The sequence below is a fragment of the Seriola aureovittata genome, chromosome 5 (assembly GCF_021018895.1).
Source record: "Seriola aureovittata isolate HTS-2021-v1 ecotype China chromosome 5, ASM2101889v1, whole genome shotgun sequence".
Taxonomy (NCBI): Eukaryota; Metazoa; Chordata; class Actinopteri; order Carangiformes; family Carangidae; genus Seriola; species Seriola aureovittata.
In genome coordinates this window covers 24,002,999-24,023,117 of record NC_079368.1, presented here as the reverse complement: position 1 = coordinate 24,023,117, position 20,119 = coordinate 24,002,999, and the positions used below count along the sequence as shown (strand labels likewise).

Below are 20,119 nucleotides of genomic sequence, written 5' to 3'. Positions count from 1 at the left end.
ACACTACATACACACAGATAAACCATACACGCTAGAAAACTGAAGGAGCGAGAGGGAGGGAAAGTCGCGGTGGAAGACGTGATGCCAAGTGACACTTGCTAGAAGCCGTCTGTAGGATTTCTGTTGCGCGCTGAAAGCGAAGCGTCTCCTCCACAGGCAGCTTCCAGCAGGGCTGCAATTACATAACTTCACTCCGAAACTCAGCTTCTTTTTTGGGGGGAGGGAGGAGAGGGGGGGAGAAAATGAGCCTCTTAGGGTCGTGGAGGAATTTAAAAATGAAGATAAAAAATATCAATTTAGCCAACAAGTAGCCAGGCGAGCAGACCCAGGCTGGACATTTAACTTACGCGTGTTTTGGGTTTTTTTTTTTTTGCGTTTGCCACCTGCAGAAAAATCATTTCAGTCTGTCGTGTTGTCGCACGATGGACAGTGGAAGAGGATTTGATCTGTGTCTCACCTGCATGTTGTCCTGTGTTGTAGCGGCGACACCGATGGCTGCTTTCTGCCGAGTGTGTCCTCTCTGCGCGGACCCTCAACCTCCGACTGCCGCTCTATTGGATGCGAAGGAATGCGCACACGCACGCACACACATACACACACACCCGCACACACATACACACCCGCACACACACACACACACCACACACAGTGAGACACACGGAGTGGGTGGGGGTGGAGTGAGGGGAGCAGCCAGAGAGAAATCAAGTGGACCTTCATCTTTTACAGCCTAATGATGTGAGGACAAAGTCAACAGGCTGAACTGGATTTCATTCTGCTAATGTATCAGCCTATAACATCACCTGCACGCGGTGAACACCTGGACTAATGATGATCTGGAACATCAGGAAACTGCACATCTGGCTCTACACACAGAATAACGGATTAAGGACCATTTACAGATCTTTATTATAATGGCTGGTTAATATTTTACTAATGTTTTACAGATCAGTTTTAATCCATTGATAAAAACAGCTTTAAGGTTGCCAGGTTGTGGAAAATCTCCCTCCAGCACGACTCTTATCTTTTCAGAGAGCTGCTGAATTCATTATAGGGAAACGTCTCCAGTGGCTTGTTTGACCACTCACCCTCTGGAAAAGGGCTGGTTGTGAAAAATCTCTCTGGCAGGTGGTTATCCTCCTCTATGGCACTTGCTTTGTGTTTTCACCTTGCTGTGATGCAATGATTAGTTGATTAATCAAATAGTCATTGGCAGAAAATTAATTGGTACCTATGCTGATTGATTGATTAATTGTTTTAGTGAATTCTGGTTCTCAGATGTGAGTGAAGTGTTGCTGGGATGCATCTGATTTATTCATTTATTAAGTACTTACTTTATTAACAACTCTAATCCATTTATTATCGCTTTATTATTCATTTACAGCTGCAAACTGATTAATTATTGTAAGAAATCTTTATTTATTAACAACTTATCATTTATAACAGCAGATCACTCACTAAGTTTTGCTGCTAATTTAATAGAAAGTAAGAGACCTGATGATCTAAAGAACCTGACAACCGAGAATTATTGCTATAACTGTTTCATAAAACATTACTAAACAATTTATTATTATGATTTATTAACAGTCATTAATAACAACTTATAACTCATTCGAATAGGGTGTCTTGACAGTGGTACCTAGGCTTTGTCTTATCCTAAATGCAATTCAGAGCAACAGCCTTGCAATAAGTAAGACTTATTATTGACATTTACAGCAGTGCCTGAAGGCAGCATCTCAAAAAAGAGACAACTCTTAACCATTTCAACCTTTTTCATTTATCTTTCCTATCCTCCACGATGACTGCGGCCAATTTAAGCACGTCAAGAGGGGGAGGTCCTTCTTGTGTGTGTGTGTGTGTGTGTGTGTGTGTGTGTGTTGCATTAGATTATAGTATGTGATTGTCATGAGAGTGATTGGTACAGAAATGCAATTAAAGCCCTGCTGGAGAATCCGTGTGTACTTGGTGAGGAACTGAATCAATTTAGGCGACCTTGGCTCTCTGTGAAGCTGCCCAGAGGAGAGAGAGCGGGAGAGAGAGAGAGGGAGAGACTGTAGCAAGATGCTAAATAGCAATCAAGCCAGGTCAAGCATCCTCGCACATCACGTTGATGGCATAATGAACAGCCAAGAAAATGTAAATAGCCTGCAGGATGAATGAGGAAAGGCCATCTGTCTAATAAAACGGCTTCCTATCAGCCACCAAAGCTAAACACACGTGTCTGACAGCACGCAGCGGTCATATTGAGCAAACATTCATTCATACACAGTTTAATGTCGAGGTAGACTTCAGTATATCCACTATTAGAAAAAGAATAAAACCTGCTCTTATTTGAAATGAAGCTGGACGCAGTTGTGGTAAACAGAGAAGTGGGAAATCACCACCTGGGGCTGCTGACACACTGTATGAACAGAAATCAATGGCTGCAGCTGAATACGCCTTTTCCTCTTTAAAATTAATTCAGCTGTGCTTTGTTCACAGAGCTAGAATTTTGCATCTTGCCTACTGAAGTTTTTTCACACTGAGAGTTTAAAGAGCAAAAAAAGAAGAATATCAAATGACAGCAGTGGAGGAAGTATTCAGATCCTTTGTATTGGTAAAAATACTGGTAGCACACTATTAAAACATCCCATTACCAATCCAGCACTGCAAATGTAAGTTAAGTACAAGGATGCAAGTATAATAAAAATGTATTTAAAGTATTTAAACTGTCTCCTGTGACTGTTACATTATTATTTCAATTTTAATAATAATCACTGATGCATAAATGTGCAAACAGCATTTTACTGTTGTAGCTGGTTGAGGTGGAAATATCTATCTTAATGATAATGATTATTGTCATTATGCATTACTCTGCTGATTATTCCATTTATTGTTTAGTTTGTAAAAAATCAGCAAATACATTACATTTACTCATTTGGCAGATGCTTTTATCCAAACAACACTAAAGCTTCAGTGCAGTTGGAGACCTTACACACAGATTCAAAGGATCAATCAGAAATGTGAAGACAATATAAACTGAAATAATCAGGTCTTGATTCTGACACAGGGCCTCTCTGGGCCTGAGCCTCTGTGAGACGTGACTGAAGATTTCTTGTTTGAAAGACGGAAAACAACCACATAGGCACAAAATGACCAAAAAGAGACTTAAAACAACCACAAACAGACATGAAATGACATCCCAGTCAGTCTCTTTCAGTCTGGGGGTCTAATATTGGGAGGGGGGGTCTGTATCTGTCTGTGCTGAGGGGCCCATTTCCTTATTATCTGTCCATGGGTTTGGGGACCAGGGGCAATTGCTCACTAAGTAATGCAGCTTTCTGGGGACCAATGCAGTGCCTTCAGTGCTGACCATTTTCTAATTAAGAATTTATGAAGTCCCAGTTTCCATCAAATCCATTATCAGGGTCTTGAAGGACTGATAAATCCCTTTTCATTGACAAAGAGTCCCAAAACTCCTTCAAGCAGTTGCCAATGTTGATACAGTTTGGTTTGACAGCTTCAAGCTTAAAAGTTTTATCCACTTGACTGACAAAGAAATACCTCTTAATAAATTGTCTAGATTGGCTGAAAGTAACTAAGAACGTTTAGTTAATTACACTCAAGTATCGACTTAAATATCATTTTGAGGTTCTTCCATGAACATTATGGTCTTAACGCTTCAACACACACACACACACACACACACACACACACACACACACACACACACACACACACCATTCGATTTGTCTTTCTCACCATGGGGAAGGACAACTGTTATCGGGGAGAATGGCTGAGTAGGACAAACAATCAGTGCAAGGGTCAGCTCCACCTGAACTCCTGAAGCTCACACAGAACAAACATGATGGAAACAGCTCCGCTCGGAGATCGACAGTGGCTCTCTGATCCCGGGGGATATCAGATGGTTGAGTCGAGCCGTTTGAATCAGCCGCTGGTCGTGTGTGTGTGTTCCCCCCCCCCCAAGGACAACCATAGTCTCTGCTGGAGAAGCGAGATAACATCAGGCAAACAGGAAATAGACTGTGAGAGGAGGAACAGATGTTGAGGCGAAGCTGCGTGTTCTTACAGGAGAAACACGTGATGGTGAACAGTGATGGCGTGTACGCATTGTAATACCTAATACTACCCTTTAAAATCTGCAGGTGAGTGTGTGTTTACATGTACAGGGTGTGTCTGAGAAAGTTACAGTGGAGAGAAGATATTCAGCTCATCTTCTACTTCTACTACAGTGGTTCCCAACCAGTGCCCGCTCTCACCCTTCTCATCAGCTCCATACAGCATGTATTGACCCAAGGGTGAGTTTTTATATTCTATTCTAAGTCTGAAGAAATAAAACATCCCTTCATTCATAAGAAACAGATATCATTTTATGCAACATAATCTTATGTTTTAGATTTTTTAATCATCTCTTCACCCATTTTGACTTAACCTGTGACCCCCTTGACATGGACTTCATCTTCAGTCTGAACTAAATCACATAGCAAACAGACTTTTCTCTTCTGGGAGACCAGTAAATCTGCCTGTCTCTATAACGAATGGTGAGGTACCTGAACATAATTGTGCACAGAGAGACTTCCGACTTTTGGTTATTTAAAAGATATTTTCTTAATTTAGGTTTGTACCAAACATCAGCAGACCATCTTTCCCTGTGCATCAAGAACAATATGTGCTCAACATCGTGAATACTACATTGTGATCTATTATGAAGAATACAAAAAGGAATCAACCTTGTAAAATAAGGATATTTCACCCCACTAATCCAGAGGTGTCCAGACAAATCCCGATCTCTCCATTTTTCAGGCATGCTCGTAAAAGTCTGCTCCAAAGTTGATTATTTGTGAGCTACATCGTGATCATAAAGGTGGATGTGGATCATTGAGATGTTGGGACAGAAGGAACCTCCAGAACACCGTCGCTGCTCCTTGTCATATATTCTTCAAGTCACTACAGTTTCTGCTGAAGGGTTGAACTTACACACGTTTTAAAAACATATTCCCTCATTTGCTGTTTTGATGAAGGAGGCAGTTTGATGCAAAATGCTCCAAAATCTCTCACTGATGTTAATTTCAGAGCATTCAGTGAACCCTTGTAGAGATGCCCTTTGAATTCTGTCTCAGATTTCTTTAAATCTTTTCCTCTTGCAAGTTTTATCCAAAATCAAGGTGCCTACAGTATCTCTGTAAATGTCAGTGAGCATGATGGGATGTTAACTGTTTAACTGTGTCCTGCATTTGATATGTTTTTTCATGCATTTTCTCATGTCACTGCATGCGCCAGTGGTTTCCTGCAGACAAGGAAACAAAATATACTGTGCAATACATGAAGCTGTATATCATATAATAATCTAATCTGCAACAAATGAGATGCTCAAGGAGGTGAGTAAGAAGCAAAAGGCAATAAAAAGCCACATTCATTTCTTACCTAGCTCTGTGACTGTTTCATTTGTCTTTTGATTTATGTCTCTTTGCAGTTGTAAAAGCAAAATTTTCTACCAGGATTAATAAAGTACTTTACCACAATCAATCTACAGTATGTATCTTTAATCTGAGTATAATATCAGGAAAAAGTGCAGTATCGAGTATTAGTTTGTTTATTTCATTAAAATCTCAATTAGTTTTTGTGGCTGATGATTAAATTGAAATCAAAGACAAAATCAAAGTAATGAATGTGCTTAAAATGAACATCGACCAGACAAATTAGTTCAAGTGAATTCAACATTACAAAGTGGGATAAAAACAGTGTTATTTAACAAGCTTAAGGCCTCATCATACTGTAGGATGCGGTCCTCACCCTCATAACAGTAAAAGAAAGTCAGCTAAAAAACATCAAAAAGATCTCTGTTAGAGGTTAATCGCTTAGACATCACTTGGCTTCTCCTCATCCGACTGTTTCTGTCCAGCCGAGGTAAAGTGAGAGGTTGCAATTTAAATGTTCGTGCCATAGACACATTTTGTCATAGACAATGCCTTCCCACACCAGATTAGCCACAGATTCACACACTTCCCCCCTCTGCCACTGTAAACTAATGTGCATGAATCCACGTCGGCTTAAAGCCCGTCACGGTGAAAGAAGGAAGAGGTGGTGGAGGGGGCTGATCATCAAAGCACTGTAAAATCCTGTCTGCTGCAGACTCAGAGGGGGAGTGGAGATTCCCCGAGAAAGAGCCTCACGGCTGGGATGATACAGTCGCTAATTTGCTTTCACCTTTGGAAGAAACAGAAGAATAACAGACACACACAGATATACACACACACACACACACACACAGAAATACACACACACACACACACACACAACAGCAGCAGCTCGAGAGTAATTCACCCCTGAGAAGGGATTTCATGTTTCTATGGAGAAGAATGTCTATTTTTAGGAGCGATATAAATAGCTTCTGTAGCTCCAATGCTTGCATTCATGTCTGAATATACCCAGTAGCCTTTACTCTATATTATTTTCTTATCTCCATGTGTCCCTGATGATTTGTTTCTCCAAAATTACACCACCAAAGATTCATCCGCTCCCCTCGAGTGTTTGTCTGTGAGTGTGTGTGAGAATAACCGTAAGAAACATGAACAGTTTACTGGGCAATTGCGGACAATGAAGTGCAATTTGTCTCAGTGACATTAGTGCTGAGGTGTTCGGTCCCAGAGCACAATGACACTCACAGCCTACGAGGACAACACAGAGGCAAAGTAGAGGTGCCTGAGTGTAATTGGTAGGACATTGTCACATTCATCAATACACTTTCTACAGCTCTGCTCGGATCAATAAAAGCACCAAAAGCACCACGATAACAACCATCACAGAGGAATACTGTAACACAGAGCTGGATAATGTCCTCTCCCGGGCATGAGACAAATGATACTGAAGCTGCTGTAAGCCCCAGAGAGTTTGGTTTCCTGATGTTTTAAAGTAAGATAACGAGGCTCGCTCCTTCACCAGGCTTTAGGAAGTGGACACAAAGGAGCAGAGGGGCAGTGGCGACTTATTGTGGAGGCGGGGTATATGGGTGAGACAGGGACAGCAACTTTGTATCCGTGGAAACAGTTGCTAAGTAGCGAACCGAGGCATCCCTGGACGGAGAGGGACAGAGATCTGATTGTGATGGGAGGCAAAGTGCAGAAAAAGAAAAAAAATAGGAGAGAGGAGGATATTCTCAATTTAAAAAAAAAAAAAAAAAAAAAGGATGTTCAGGATTTCACTTCCTGGTTAGGAACAAAACTATGTGATTGAGTGAAAATCTGTGAGCTGGTTCTGTTTTGTATTTCTCGATGGGAGAGGACAAAAGTACTCTCATCCTATATTATTAGATCCTACAGGGTAACTCAGAATGTGATACTATTACGGTGCTACATCACTGTCCAGCATAAAGCTTGCATCTCCAACAGAGCAGCAACCAGCGACTATTTTCATCATCCATTAATCTACAGACTTGTCACAATATAATATAAATGCCCATCACAATTTCCTAAAGCCCGAGGTGATCCTGAAGTCGTCTGCCTGCTTGTTTTACCCAATCAATAACCTTAAACCTAAAAGTACTTTGTTTTTTATTGAATAAGAAAAATCATAACTTAAATGATTCATCGATTATCGATTATTTTCCTGATGGTTTCAGCTCTAACCTCTCCTTCACTTAGGTTAAAGTGTACTATTATGAGTTGAGAACGTGTTATGCTAAATTAAGCATTTAAAAACACATTTTATCTGAAAAACACATTGTCCAGTAGCTGGCAACACGGCTGGTTTTCTTGTGCAATGAAACGTTTGGTGATACATAGTTTTCTTAACACAACAATAATCATCTGCAATGCACAGTGATATCTAAAAGGAATTCAGCACAAAGAACTATTTTTTAAAATGAATTATACAGTATGTTTAAGCATCAAAAACCTGGATTTCATTCACCAAAGCAGTTCAAAATGACCTGCAGTTTGACTGTATATCTTTTAATTTTACCAATCTACTGGAGCTGAGACTTGAATAGACATGTACAGGTGTTGTGCATCAGGAATAATCAAGCCATTTTCTAGCAGGAAGTACTAAGATTCTTTACCTAAGTACAAGTACTAATATCACGCTGGCCATACAGGTCAAAGTCCTGCATTAAAATGCAACTTAAGGAAAATATTGAAAGTATTAAATGTTGGGAAACACTTCGTCGGCCGCACCCGTTTGGCCATAACTCCAACTCCCCTCCCATCGTTTTTCTCAGTCAGCAAGGTGTTTTGAAGCCCAATAAAAGCTGCCATTAAACATACAACAAGAAGCACAACTGAATAAACTTACCCTGTCTACACTAAAGCCAACAAAAAACAATCTAGACACAACCATTAGCTCACGATACCATTGCCGTGACAGTTAGCCAGCTAGCAATAGCAGCATTTGCGAACACATTCCCGACATGCTAACAGCAAGTTAGCTAACATCACCATGGTTACTGTAGCTGGCCACTAATGAAAACAGACACGTTACTTACACATGGAGGAGAAGAAAAGCCAGTTCCAAGTTAAGATGGAGCCCTTTACTTTGGATCCTAGGGATCTCCATCTCGGTAGAGCCAGACTGGACTAGGAAAGAAAGCCTTGGACTTCGCCGCTGGGACCTCGGTGGTAAGCATGACACAGATGATGGAGTAGGTAAAAACTTTGAAAACTTTATGGATGTTTTGACAGGCAACCAGTCAGACAACCAGACTGGATATTGAGCAATCACTCCGCTATATCTTTATGCGGAAAATAGTTGTTTGCTGAAATCACAGAAGATTGATGATTGATCTTCTAATTTATATTTTTAACTGATTCAATCAACTGATTGGTTGCTTTCTAAAACTCTAAAACTTCTAAAACTCAGAATCAAAGTGACACCTTCACGACACTTGTTTTGTAAAATTTATAGTTCAAACCTAAAAATCATAAAAAACATATATAGTCTATAAAATTGTTAAAATAATTGAAAGGTGAACTGAGAATATTCAATATACATAAGCTTTTCATATGTTTTGTATGTATAAAATTTGATTTGTAACTAATACTAAATCTGTCAGATAAGTATTTCGCTCTGGAATATAGTGGAGTAGAAAGCAGTAAGAAAAACCAATAGCAAGTAAAGTACAAGTACCTCAGATTTAAACTGAAGTACAGTACTTGAGTAACTAGTTAATCTCCACCACTGGTGTCTATATATTGTTGTACTCACGTTTTAATGTTTGAAGAGGGTCTCTGACTGAAAGTTTATCCTGAAAAAAAAATTCTCCACAAATTGGAGAGTGCAAATGTTTTTCCTTTTATTTTATTTTATTTTTTTTTTTTTTTTACACTGTCTTTATATTTTGATATAGTGGAATGAAACTTACAAAAAGTACATGTAACAGTGATGTCATCTGGTTTATAGATTCAAGGGGATAGTAACAGGGATTTTAACATTTTTGAAACCGCTTTGGTGAACAAAAAAAAAAAAACGACTACCATATCTTTTATTTGTCCCACCTGTACCAAATACACTCAGATGTGGCTCCCAAGCTACAGCACGCTCCTCCATCATCTGCACTTCCTTTCCCTCTTCCTCCCCATCTGCATCGCCTCATCTCCTCCCTCGCTCCTGTGAAATCTGAGTGACAGAAAACAGGGACAAAGAGGACAGCCCATTAATATGCTAATCCATGCGGGGATGACTTCGACACATGCAGCATAGTCAGAAATACATGTGTGTCAACTGTGAGGCACGCAGTGTAGAATCAAAGAAGGAGGATGAAGATGAGGAGGAGGAGGGTGATGGGAATGTAATGCGGGGAGAGAGCTGTGGTTGTGTACATGAAAAGTAAAGTGTCGGGTTTGTGGGGAGGGAATCCCCACATCCTGACTCCACATAAAAACATCATGCTGCCGCAAAATCTCTCCAATAGAAAGAATAATATCTGAAATATTCGACTGAGTGGTTTGAAGCAGGTGGATCATGCAGCATGTGTGACTGGTATGTCCTTGCCATGTGCGTCCTTGCTCACTCTGTGCTGGCATCAATAATCCATGCGACCTGCTCTGAGGGCTTATGTAAGAGAGTGTCAGGTCTGAGAGTTGGGTTGGGATCAATCCTCCTGGACCTGACTGACTGACAAGAGGACACCGCGAGAAAATGCACTTTTACGGCAGAGAAACAAAGAAGCTTTCTTCCATTCTGCTGTACATCCATGTCCTCTCAGAATAGAAATATACCTTTAGTGAGAATCTACTGTAAGCTTTGACATCTTTCATCTGCAGGCGGTTTGTTTTGCCGCTGATAAGGCTGATGGCGGTTTGAAATGGGTTTGAATGATGTCGCCAGCATCTCCTCAGCTTCACTGACCCGAGGGAAGAGCGAGTGCAACCCTCTCTCTCCTCTGTCTCGGTAAATGTACAGCGCTCAGTGGAGAGATAGACAGCCAGCAAGAGTGTTTCATCCCATTCCCCTTATCTCCCTGGCCAAAATCCCCTGCCTCCAGAAAGCAATTTAAAGGCCAGACAGAGACAGAAGAGAGAGAGGGAGAGAGAGAGAGAGAGAGGGAGGGAGGGAGAGAGATGCAGGAATCCAGCCTCATGATAACACTGCAGAGATCAGGTTCACTTGAATACAACAGGCTACATCCAAGCCAAGTGTAAGAGAACTAAAAATGCATTAAATCATAATGATATACAAATAACATTTCAAATTAATACCGGGACTTAAATTTTATGCTGTTTATCAAAGAAAGTCTGACACACTGCTGAAAGCCTGGTAAAAATAATTATTTTCACACCCCTAATGTGTCAGGAAGCCATGGAAACACAAAATAATATAGATAATATTTGATGCAAGTGATGACAGTAAAGTAAATCGTAGAGGGATTGGAGGTATTTAATGGCTATGTGAGGACACTTCTGTTTTGTTTTTTTTGTAAGCTTTTATTTTGTTGAACTCCCTGACCACTGTAAGATCAGGACTGAAAGATTAAGTTTATTTAACATGCCTACACATCTGGAGCCCCTAAGCCACAGCCTTTTGTGTGATATCAATACCTTTGTATTGAACGGACAGATATGAGTGGTATCAAACTTCTTATCTACGTCTTGAGAATTGTGTTCAGCATACTCTGGCATGATTTTTTAAAAATTGTTCCCTACTAATCACATCTTTGAATGCATCTGCAGTTTGGGCAGAAGTGTTTTTTTCTTTGTCTCATGTTGCTTTGAAAACTCTAATATCTGATAAATGCAGCCATTTTCACATTCAAGCTAACGAGCAAATTTTGTAGAACTGTAGAAGTAATCGATAAGGCCCTTCAACATGAGATTTTTACATTATGTGGTCTACCCTAGAAATCATATGATCAAATTCATGTTTAAATCTTGTCTTAACACCTTCGAATATCTTGTGTTAAGCACTTTGCATTGCTTCGTTGTGAATGGGTGAAAACAAAAGTAAATAAAGAAAACAAAGTAATATCCAGTCAATATGATTCAAAGTTTATGTGATTTAATCATATAGTTTCAAACTTGACAGAACTTCCTGTATGTAGCGCTGGCATTAAGACACACTGTGATTGGCCTGGTTTTGTCTAAAACTTCTGTAAGCATTAATTTAACTCATAATTACAGCTCTGACATTATTAGTCATTATGAAGTATGTCTGGTATTGCTGTCTCAAATTGTGGCCAATTTGAAAGCAGACCCCAATCAGGTTGAACCCTCTTTGCTCTGTTCCAGGAAGTAATTAATCTTAACCTGGGTGGCAGTGGTTAATTAAATATTGAGGCAGCTTAAATGCCTGCGCTGTCGCTCTGCTTTATCGGTCATTTCCTAAAATGATAGTCCCATCTCTTTTCTCTGGTCTGTATCTGAAGGCACACACTTGTTCCCTTATCGGCTCTATCAGGTAAAACCACAGCTGCGGTACATTGTGTTTTAGAGAATAAAATAATTTGAGTGCTGCAAGTTTTCAGGAACATTTCATTCCAGAGTAGAAAGCTGGTGATAGCTGGTATAGACTTACACAACTCGCTCGCACAGACATACAGCAAAATTACTATCAAATTGCATTTCGCATAAATAAATCCACAAAAAATAAAATCCTCTTTTCCCACTGTATGGGTGGAAGGTGATTAGAGTCCTGCACTTTCATCAGATGAATTTTGATATTCCAGAGAAGTCTGGGATTACACTGGCAGGCGATTTACTGTGAGGTTATAATCTGCTTTGTCTATGCTCTGCTCTCTCTACCTCAGGCTGCTTTTATTTTGTATTCAATCAAGACATTTACGAGTTGAGTCAGATTTTACTGTGATGGCCTGAAATCTAGAAAATGCTTCTTTATGAGAATGAGGAAGACAAGGAAATAAAAAGATGAATGGATAAAGGTGTTGTATGCAAGTTTTTCTTGCACTGTTGCCTTTTATTTCATGTTTGGAGTCATAGGAGTGGTGTAAAAATATGAAAAGAATAAGAAAATAAATGTGGTACTATAAAGGCAAATAAATAGAATAATAAATAAATCTGGAAATATAAAGACAAATAAGAAAATATGAAACAATAATTATAAGCATTTGCATTTATTTTCATATTTATTTGTTTATTTATGTCTGAATATATTTATTTACATATAAATTTTAAAGTATCAATTTATTTATTGCATATAAATTACTATTTTTTTGTAGTTTTTTTTTTTATTGAACTATTTTAATATAATGTCATTCATTCATTTTTATCCCTTTATTTTTCCTTAGTCTTTTCCCTAATGTTTATGCTATTCCAAGAAGGGCCAAGCTGTCAATCAACTGGTTTTGGACGGGCCTTCTTGCCCAGACTGAGTAGTCCAATCTTGCACACATGAATCCTGCTCTGTCGGGAGGCTTTTAGTGCAGTTGGGTAATTTAATCTACAACAAAGCATCATATCTTTTAAACTCTTCATATGTTTTGTATGTAAATCTCTTCGTTTTAAAGTGACTGTCAGATAAATGTATGCAGCATGTGTTGTAGTAAACAGTGCAATATTTCCCTGTGGTGCAGCAGAAGTATAAAGTGGCATGAAAAGAAAATAATCAAGTAGAGTACAAGTACCTCAGATTTGTACTTAGATGTGTACATGAGTACATGTACTTAGGTACATTCCACTACTGTCATCTAGTAATACAGTACCAGCTGGTTTCTACCCATGTTACTCAGCCATGTGGGAAATTCAGTTCAGACTAGAGCCAGATGTGGCTTCCAGACAGCTTAAGCGTTGTGAGGATTAAAACTGACTCCACATTACCTACTGCACTGTAACACAATAAACAGTAGTGCAGATTTTGGGGCGATGCAGGGGTCTTTTTTTTTTTTTTTTTTTTTACTTCCAAAATATGAATATGAATAAGAGATAATACAACCACTGAATCTTTTGCAGCAAATGTAATTATCACCACAGACACACACACACACACACACACACACACACACACAGTGTTGTGATCTCAGTCAATAGTGTCACAGCGTCTCCTCCGGCACCGTGCACACAGTCAGATAACCACAGCGGAGCCAGCAGGGAAAGGAGGAGGTCCAATATTAAGAATTTTTTTTTTCTCAACGTCTCAAAACCAAGCAAGTTGTGAGCCAATAGGTAATGTTTTTTAATTTACTTATAGAAGTGCTGTTTGCTAGCTTGCTAACTAATCTTAAGGGTAATGTGGCCTGCCCATACAAGCCTCGTCATCTATCTGAAATAGCAGCAGACAAACTAATCTAGCATTAGCTGTGCAGCAGCTGTCCAAAGACCGTCTGAAGAAAAGGCAGCATGTGATTGTTGACAGCATGGGACGTTTTTGATTTAGAGAGCCTTCCTGCATTATATTCCATTATATTTTAAACCACTTTACCAACTACTTTAACCAAATAAAGATATTTCCACCTTAAACTGCAGGAAATGAAAAGTTTGATATTCAAACTTTCCTGGGGGACGACCACCAGATGCCCCACTGTATGTGCCCTCAGAGTGGTCAAACGAAACCTACGCCCAATGCAGTAAACAACCAGCAGCAGACACACACACTTGTGTCTCTCAGGTGTATCTGGCTGCATGTCCAACAACTTTGATGACTTGTGTGATGTAGCTGTTCTGTGAAACTGAGTTCGGAGGAATTGTGCGTCAAAATCCCTACTGGGTGGTTGAATAATTGATATACAGTGAGGCGACAGCAAATGAAACGTCCTTGACACTGGATAATAGTTGTGTAGGTATAAAGACATTATCAATTTGATGTTGAGAGATTGACGGGTGCTTTCCATCCAGGAGCACAAAATAAAACCACATCCATTTTCATTTAATAGACCTTTCATCCTTTTGTGAAAACTGCCAAATGGAAATTAAGAATAAATTTGTTGAGGAATAAATTATGCCCCAAATGGGACCTGTCAGGTTGCTGTAATTTGCTCTCACCCATGGAAGAAACAAATGTAGCTAAATGGTGCCACCTACTGGCCACATCTGGTTACTGCTGCAGCAACTGTCTCCAGCAAGGATCTCAAAACATTTATCAGAAGGTATCTCAGGACATTTACTCCTGTGCTGTGTTTAAGTACAACCTGGAGGTACTGAACATGAAAATAAGTAACAGTTTGAGACCCAAAGAACTCAAAGATTTGGGGAAAAAGTACAAATTGTGTAGTTGCAGGTTTTTTCTTTCCTTTACCATTACTCATCTCGCAACCTCTGCTGCAACAGTAAATCGCTGTACATGAATGCATCAGAAATAACAATCTAATAATGTAACATATATCAGTCACAGTGGTCATTTTTCTGCATAACAAGTACATCTTCCTTTGATACTTGAAGTACATTTTGCTCTTATTTCTGTACTTTAATTACGAGTTTGACTCCAGGACCTTTACTTTTATCAGAGTATTGCTGCTCTGCCTCTTCCACTACTGCCACTTGCCACAGTGATGTGGTGACCTGCCTACTGGAAATAAAATCAAAACCTAAACACATGATCTCTGAAAGTGCCTATAAGGAAAACAAACACTTGGCCTTTATCATTATGGGCCCTTTTTACATCATGGTAAGAAAACCACATGCAAACACTAAAATGAATGATGGTTGAATTCCACTCAGCTGCTTCAGTTCCTGGTACTGTGCATGCTGACGTACTTGGACACTTAAATACAACAGTCATGAATAATATTGGAAGTATAAGTAACAACTGTGTTTTTCTTACTATGACAAGCCAAAATGTCTATGAAAAAAAGTCTATGAATTGGCTTTTAATGCTCAACAGACCAGTTCTCAACTCAGAAACCACAACTACTTCATGTTTATATTTTATAAGGCTAAAAGGCTAATTTTATGTCAACAGGTGGGTTACATTAAATACATAAAAATGTGAGTATAATCAGTGTTAATCAGTGATAGGCTTCATTCAACAAATGCTCACAGGCAAAATGCATAATTTATGTTTTAGTACATTCACCTTCACAGATGTAATGCTAGTGGCATTAAATACCTTTGGGACAAGAACAAGGGGGAGGGACTCCACACTTTGAAGGCCCAGTGTGAGTATGTCTTAAGTCTAAAACTACTGTATGTGCAGCTTTTGTCCACAAATGTCAGAAACACAAACAGGATATCGGAAACAACTTGAATCATTTATTTTGGACTGAATCAATGAATACAAAAACATTTGGGGTTGACCTGACAGTGCGAAAACCACAGAAAGTATTTACAAATGTGTTATCTACAACAAGGAATGGGATACTTGAAATCGGCTTTCCCAAAATGGGCAAAAATAGAGAGAGAGACACACAAAGGTGGAGTCAACAAGTGCTGAATTAACGCGGGACTGTCAGGAGCACGACGAGCTGCTCTCAACACCTGCTCGGAGTCAAAGCACTGAAGCTTTATCACATCACACAGATGGTATCATTCATACGGCTGACAGCTGACTGTTTATAAAAAGTTGACACTAAACCTCCCTGCTGTTAATGTCTCAGACAGGAGGAGATCAGAGACCTCAAACAGAGTGATGATCCACCACCATGAGATCACTTCAGCCCTTCAATCGCTCAGGACAAGTCCCAGTCACCTGCTTTTCTCTATTCTTCCTTTTGGGCTTTTAGAAACAACTTAGGAAGCCTCTTCGTCGATCTTCGGTGCCAAGTAGTATTTGATGTGTCCCATGTCAGCAATCTTGTACTCCACCACTGTAGGAAAGAAAAACGTCAAAGTTAGGGCCACACAAAGTTTTGCAAACATGTTGAGAAACCAAATGAAAAGATCGATTTGAGAAAAGGATAGATTTACTCACCGAGGGGGATGTCGGCAGACATGCTGAGGGTGACTGTCTTGGACAGTGGCGTGGCCTTGGTGAAGAAGTTCAGGTAGTTGAGGGCAAAGATCAGCTGGACGGGTTCATTCATCTCAATAGTAACCTAAAATCAGAAAGCGAAGGGGAACGGTCAAAACTTTTGTGCCATCACAACAGTAAAAGTAGAGGAGGAGGACTGCTCATTATCATGGTGTCTAATAATGTTACTTTTAGTACTGCTTGACTACCAACTGTAGAAACCCTGACATGTTTATATTACCAACACTGGAACTGAATGATTCACATTGCCCTAAAAAACCTTCACTGATTAGCAAAAATATTTGTAGATTAATCTACTGTCAATTGAATCATCAATTAATAGTTTCAGCTTTAAAGTCAAGATCTTAAATCTTGATTCTGGGGAGAAAACCAAACAGGCAGCAATAAATATTTTGAATATTTTTGTTTGAATTAATCAGCATATATAAAAATCTGAAACTGGCAAAAGTTGATGTCCTAAAAGTGGTTCTGTCATCACAGGCAAAAAAAAAAAAATCTTATTGTATTAAATTAATGACACATAGTAGAGAAAGGGAAGAAACCATCAGCGTCTGAGAAGCTTTAAGCAGCAAGTGGATTGTGCTTTTAATAGATTTTATCTAAAAAGTAATTAATTAAAAAAATAAAAAAGACCCAAGCATTTGCAGTGTTATCAAAAACTACAACTGATTACATTTTGAGAGACTTGAGTCCAACAGGCCTGGGTTTGAGGTACATGCGCGTCAGTTTTTTATAACCTTTAAATCTAATATTATTCCTGGTATTTTATTATTTCTTATAAAAAAGGATCCCTTAAATTTGGTTACTTAACATTTGTGACGTACTGGTGAGAACTAAATGTTTACAGTTGAAAAAACAAACATGTCAGTGCTCTCTGATAGCCAAGCTTTGCAATGACACCACTGTTTCTAAATGATCAAACAACTCTATACTACAGTTTCTTATTACTTGCCAGCTTACACATATCAATCACCTGTGAGGAGATAATATCAGCCTATATGATTGGATTGCTCATTTTCAGTCAGGCTCTCCTAAGCGTTATGTGCAAATTATTCTGATTTTAACACAATCTAATATTAATGCTCACCGCCTCGTCCTCTTTGTCTACATTGCTGGTCTGGGACAGCTTGATGTTTCCTGTTCCCAGCTCTCCTGAGGCAGAGAATTTGACTCCGTCCTTGGCGCAGGAGATCATGACGGCGTCACCGATCTGGGACAGGTCACGGCAGATACGGGCAAACTCCCCTGAGGGCATCTTCACCACACAGCTGTACTCCTGCTCCTGGAGGGACGGATAGTTGGGGGAAAGGTCAGGAACAGTGTGCATGAAAAACATGTTGGACAGAAAAAAAGGACAAGGACAGGCAACAGATTACTTACTGGAATCCCCAGCTGCTCCACATCCAGGTCCATCAGTTTCATCTCATAATCCGAGACTTTCTCCTGATCTGTAAGAGTGAAGAGAGATAAATGAGGCATGAATGTTGAAGAAACGTAGCTAAGCAACATCTGTCAAGTTGATGTCATGCGGCTGTATTGTTAATAAGTCAAAAACCTACTGAGTGTCTCAAACACAAGGGCGAGAGTGTCTGCATTGTCTTCTGCTCTGAGGGTGATGATGTCCTCGTTTCCTGCACACTTCAGGATTTTTGACATACTGGATGGGATTGACAAGAGAGACAAAACAAGTCAAAAGGTGAGTTACAAACCACAAGGGACAGAAAATGCTTTAAAAAAGGCAGTAAATGTTATATACTGAAAAAACAAAGCTTCCAAACTGCATAAAAGTAAATGTTATCAAGGAGAATTGCAATCAGAATACCACAAAACATTTGAAGGATTAGCCAAATCAACAAAATTAACATTCTTGATTAATTGTATAAAAGTAATTTCCTGAAGAAAAAGATATTCTTTTTCCAGCCTCTCAAATGTGAGTATGTGCTACTTTTCTGTTTATACAGCTACAAATTCTTGTGATGGGCATTCCTCACATTCATACATCAATCATAAAAATAACTCATGTCCAACTGTTTGCATTTCAGTGTCCTTGCTCACATAAACCTCTTATTCTAAATCTAGTTTGGATTTTTTTGCGAGAAAATACACTGAACATGTAAATGAGTTTTGTGAACATAAGAGCAAGTTTACAAATTTTTATGTTTAAGAAAAGCATGCAGGGTTGATTTTCATTGTTGATTAATCTACTGATTAATTAATTTTTATTTGCCCAAAAGTCCAAGTATTAAAGACTATTTAGTTTATGATAAAGCTGGATGACTAATTTTGATAACCAAACAGATGTTCAGACATTTTCAAAGTAAAAATGTAAAAAATTGGAAAGTTCCACCTTCTCAAATATGAAGAAATTATGCATTTTTGAAGGGAAGAAAGAATATTTTCTTTCTTCTTGGCAGATTACTTTATAATAGAAACAGTCGTTAGTTGCAGCCATACTTTGCAAAGGTATAATTTGAGAGGCTGGAATCAGAATACTGAATTTTGCATTGTGTCCAAAAAAAAAACTGCAGGTTAATTATCTGTCGATTAAATAATCGATTCATCATTTCAACTCTATTTATAACCTAATTTTTTACGTCACATATAAAAACATTTGATGGACGCCAAAATATTTTAACTAAAAGATATATCCAGTAAACCGGTGTAATGTAACACTGACAGAAAGTGGTGAAGCACAGGCGGAAGTGGAAGTTCCCGGGTTAAAAATCTATTCCCGCCAACCCTCAACCAGAGAATTTGGCGCTCAAATGACGTCGCTACGTAATCACAATGTAGCCGACGTTTCCCCCGAAACTGCGCCAAACGTAATTTCAACACAAGACAAAAAGCTGTTAGTTAAACCAATCGATCTATTAGTAAATTACACATTTGTAAACGCGTCTATTTGAGAGCTGGCAGTAAAGAGTTATGGATGACAGCTCAGTGCCCAACAGAGACATGCCCGGGCAACTCTGCCAAGATGGCTACCTTCTTTGTGAGCTTCAGATATTAGACACAGACCATTAGTTTCAGCTAAAAAAGATACCGAAATAATCGTTTAACCGTGTGCAAGATTAGCGGTTTGCATTGTGCATAAAAGTGGCTCACAAAACCAAACTTTTCTATCGATTTTAGTAGTGTTTAGTAGTTTAGTAGTGGCGAAACTTTGGCAACCTCGACCTGTCAAACTAGCTATTAGTCAGCAGATACTTTAGCTCTATACGCGCCTACAACCTAAAACCACAACAGAATGGTGTCAAAGACCGTGAAACATGATTTGTTTTCTGACTAAAAAGAGCTGTAGGTAATGTTTGCTCCACCTGCTGAGGTTGACTCCCATGGCGAGGTTTCTGTCGCACCGGTACGAGTCGAAGCCATCGTGCCGCAGGGTGAGCTGTACGAGGGAGACGTGAGAGGAGTCCATGCTCTGCAGGGAGATGCCGGACGAGCTGACATCCCAGCAGGCTTCTGTGATCAGATCCTTCAGAGCCTCCAGCACCTTCTTCAGGATGGATCCCTGGACCAGGCGAGCCTCAAACATGGTTGCAGTGGAGTTTTTTTTTTTCGTGTGCGTAGGTTTCAAAAGAAGAGTTTCTTGTCGCCTTTAGCGTTACTCCGTCAAATTGGAGGCTGTAACTCGAAGTTATCACCGAGTGTGTTTGAGAGAGTCCCCCAAAAAGTTCAGCCTTTGTGTGTTGTTAGCTGACAGAAGTGCAGCACGCAGACACCACTCTCACTGCAGAGGCAAGGTTTGAGCTGCAAGCGCGCGCTAACGTCG

General features: G+C 39.5%; 2 protein-coding genes across 2 annotated transcripts in view; both read right to left on the bottom strand.

Moving 5' to 3' along the window:
* Positions 1–8,542, bottom strand: part of kcnip3b (Kv channel interacting protein 3b, calsenilin) — a 50,882-nt gene extending 42,340 nt beyond the window's left edge. Inside the window, exons 1-2 of the mRNA XM_056377368.1 lie at positions 8,477–8,542; positions 458–551 (exon numbers count right to left, since the gene is read on the bottom strand). Coding sequence (XP_056233343.1) covers positions 458–463 — 6 coding nt within the window. The 5' untranslated portion in view covers positions 464–551; positions 8,477–8,542. The remainder of the gene's footprint in view (positions 1–457; positions 552–8,476) is intronic.
* Positions 8,543–15,604: 7,062 nt separating this feature from the next.
* On the bottom strand, positions 15,605–20,098 carry pcna (proliferating cell nuclear antigen). Its single transcript, XM_056377432.1, has 6 exons — positions 19,662–20,098; positions 17,904–18,001; positions 17,725–17,792; positions 17,432–17,626; positions 16,285–16,408; positions 15,605–16,180 (listed from the first exon to the last, which is right to left on the bottom strand). Exons 1-6 carry the CDS (start codon positions 19,880–19,882, stop codon positions 16,104–16,106), a joined length of 783 nt encoding a protein of 260 aa, XP_056233407.1. The 5' UTR covers positions 19,883–20,098; the 3' UTR covers positions 15,605–16,103.
* Positions 20,099–20,119: the final 21 nt, after the last annotated feature.

What these genes read in the sequence shown, in the direction of transcription:
- pcna (XM_056377432.1), bottom strand. Translation starts at nt 19,882, where the DNA reads ATGTTTGAGGCTCGCCTGGTCCAGGGATCCATCCTGAAGAAGGTGCTG. An exon ending in ATGGGAGTCAACCTCAGCAG is followed by an intron (nt 18,002 to 19,661) that starts GTGGAGCAAACA and finishes AATCCCATCCAG; the next exon opens with TATGTCAAAAATCCTGAAGT. An exon ending in CCTTGTGTTTGAGACACTCA is followed by an intron (nt 17,793 to 17,903) that starts GTAGGTTTTTGA and finishes TCACTCTTACAG; the next exon opens with ATCAGGAGAAAGTCTCGGAT.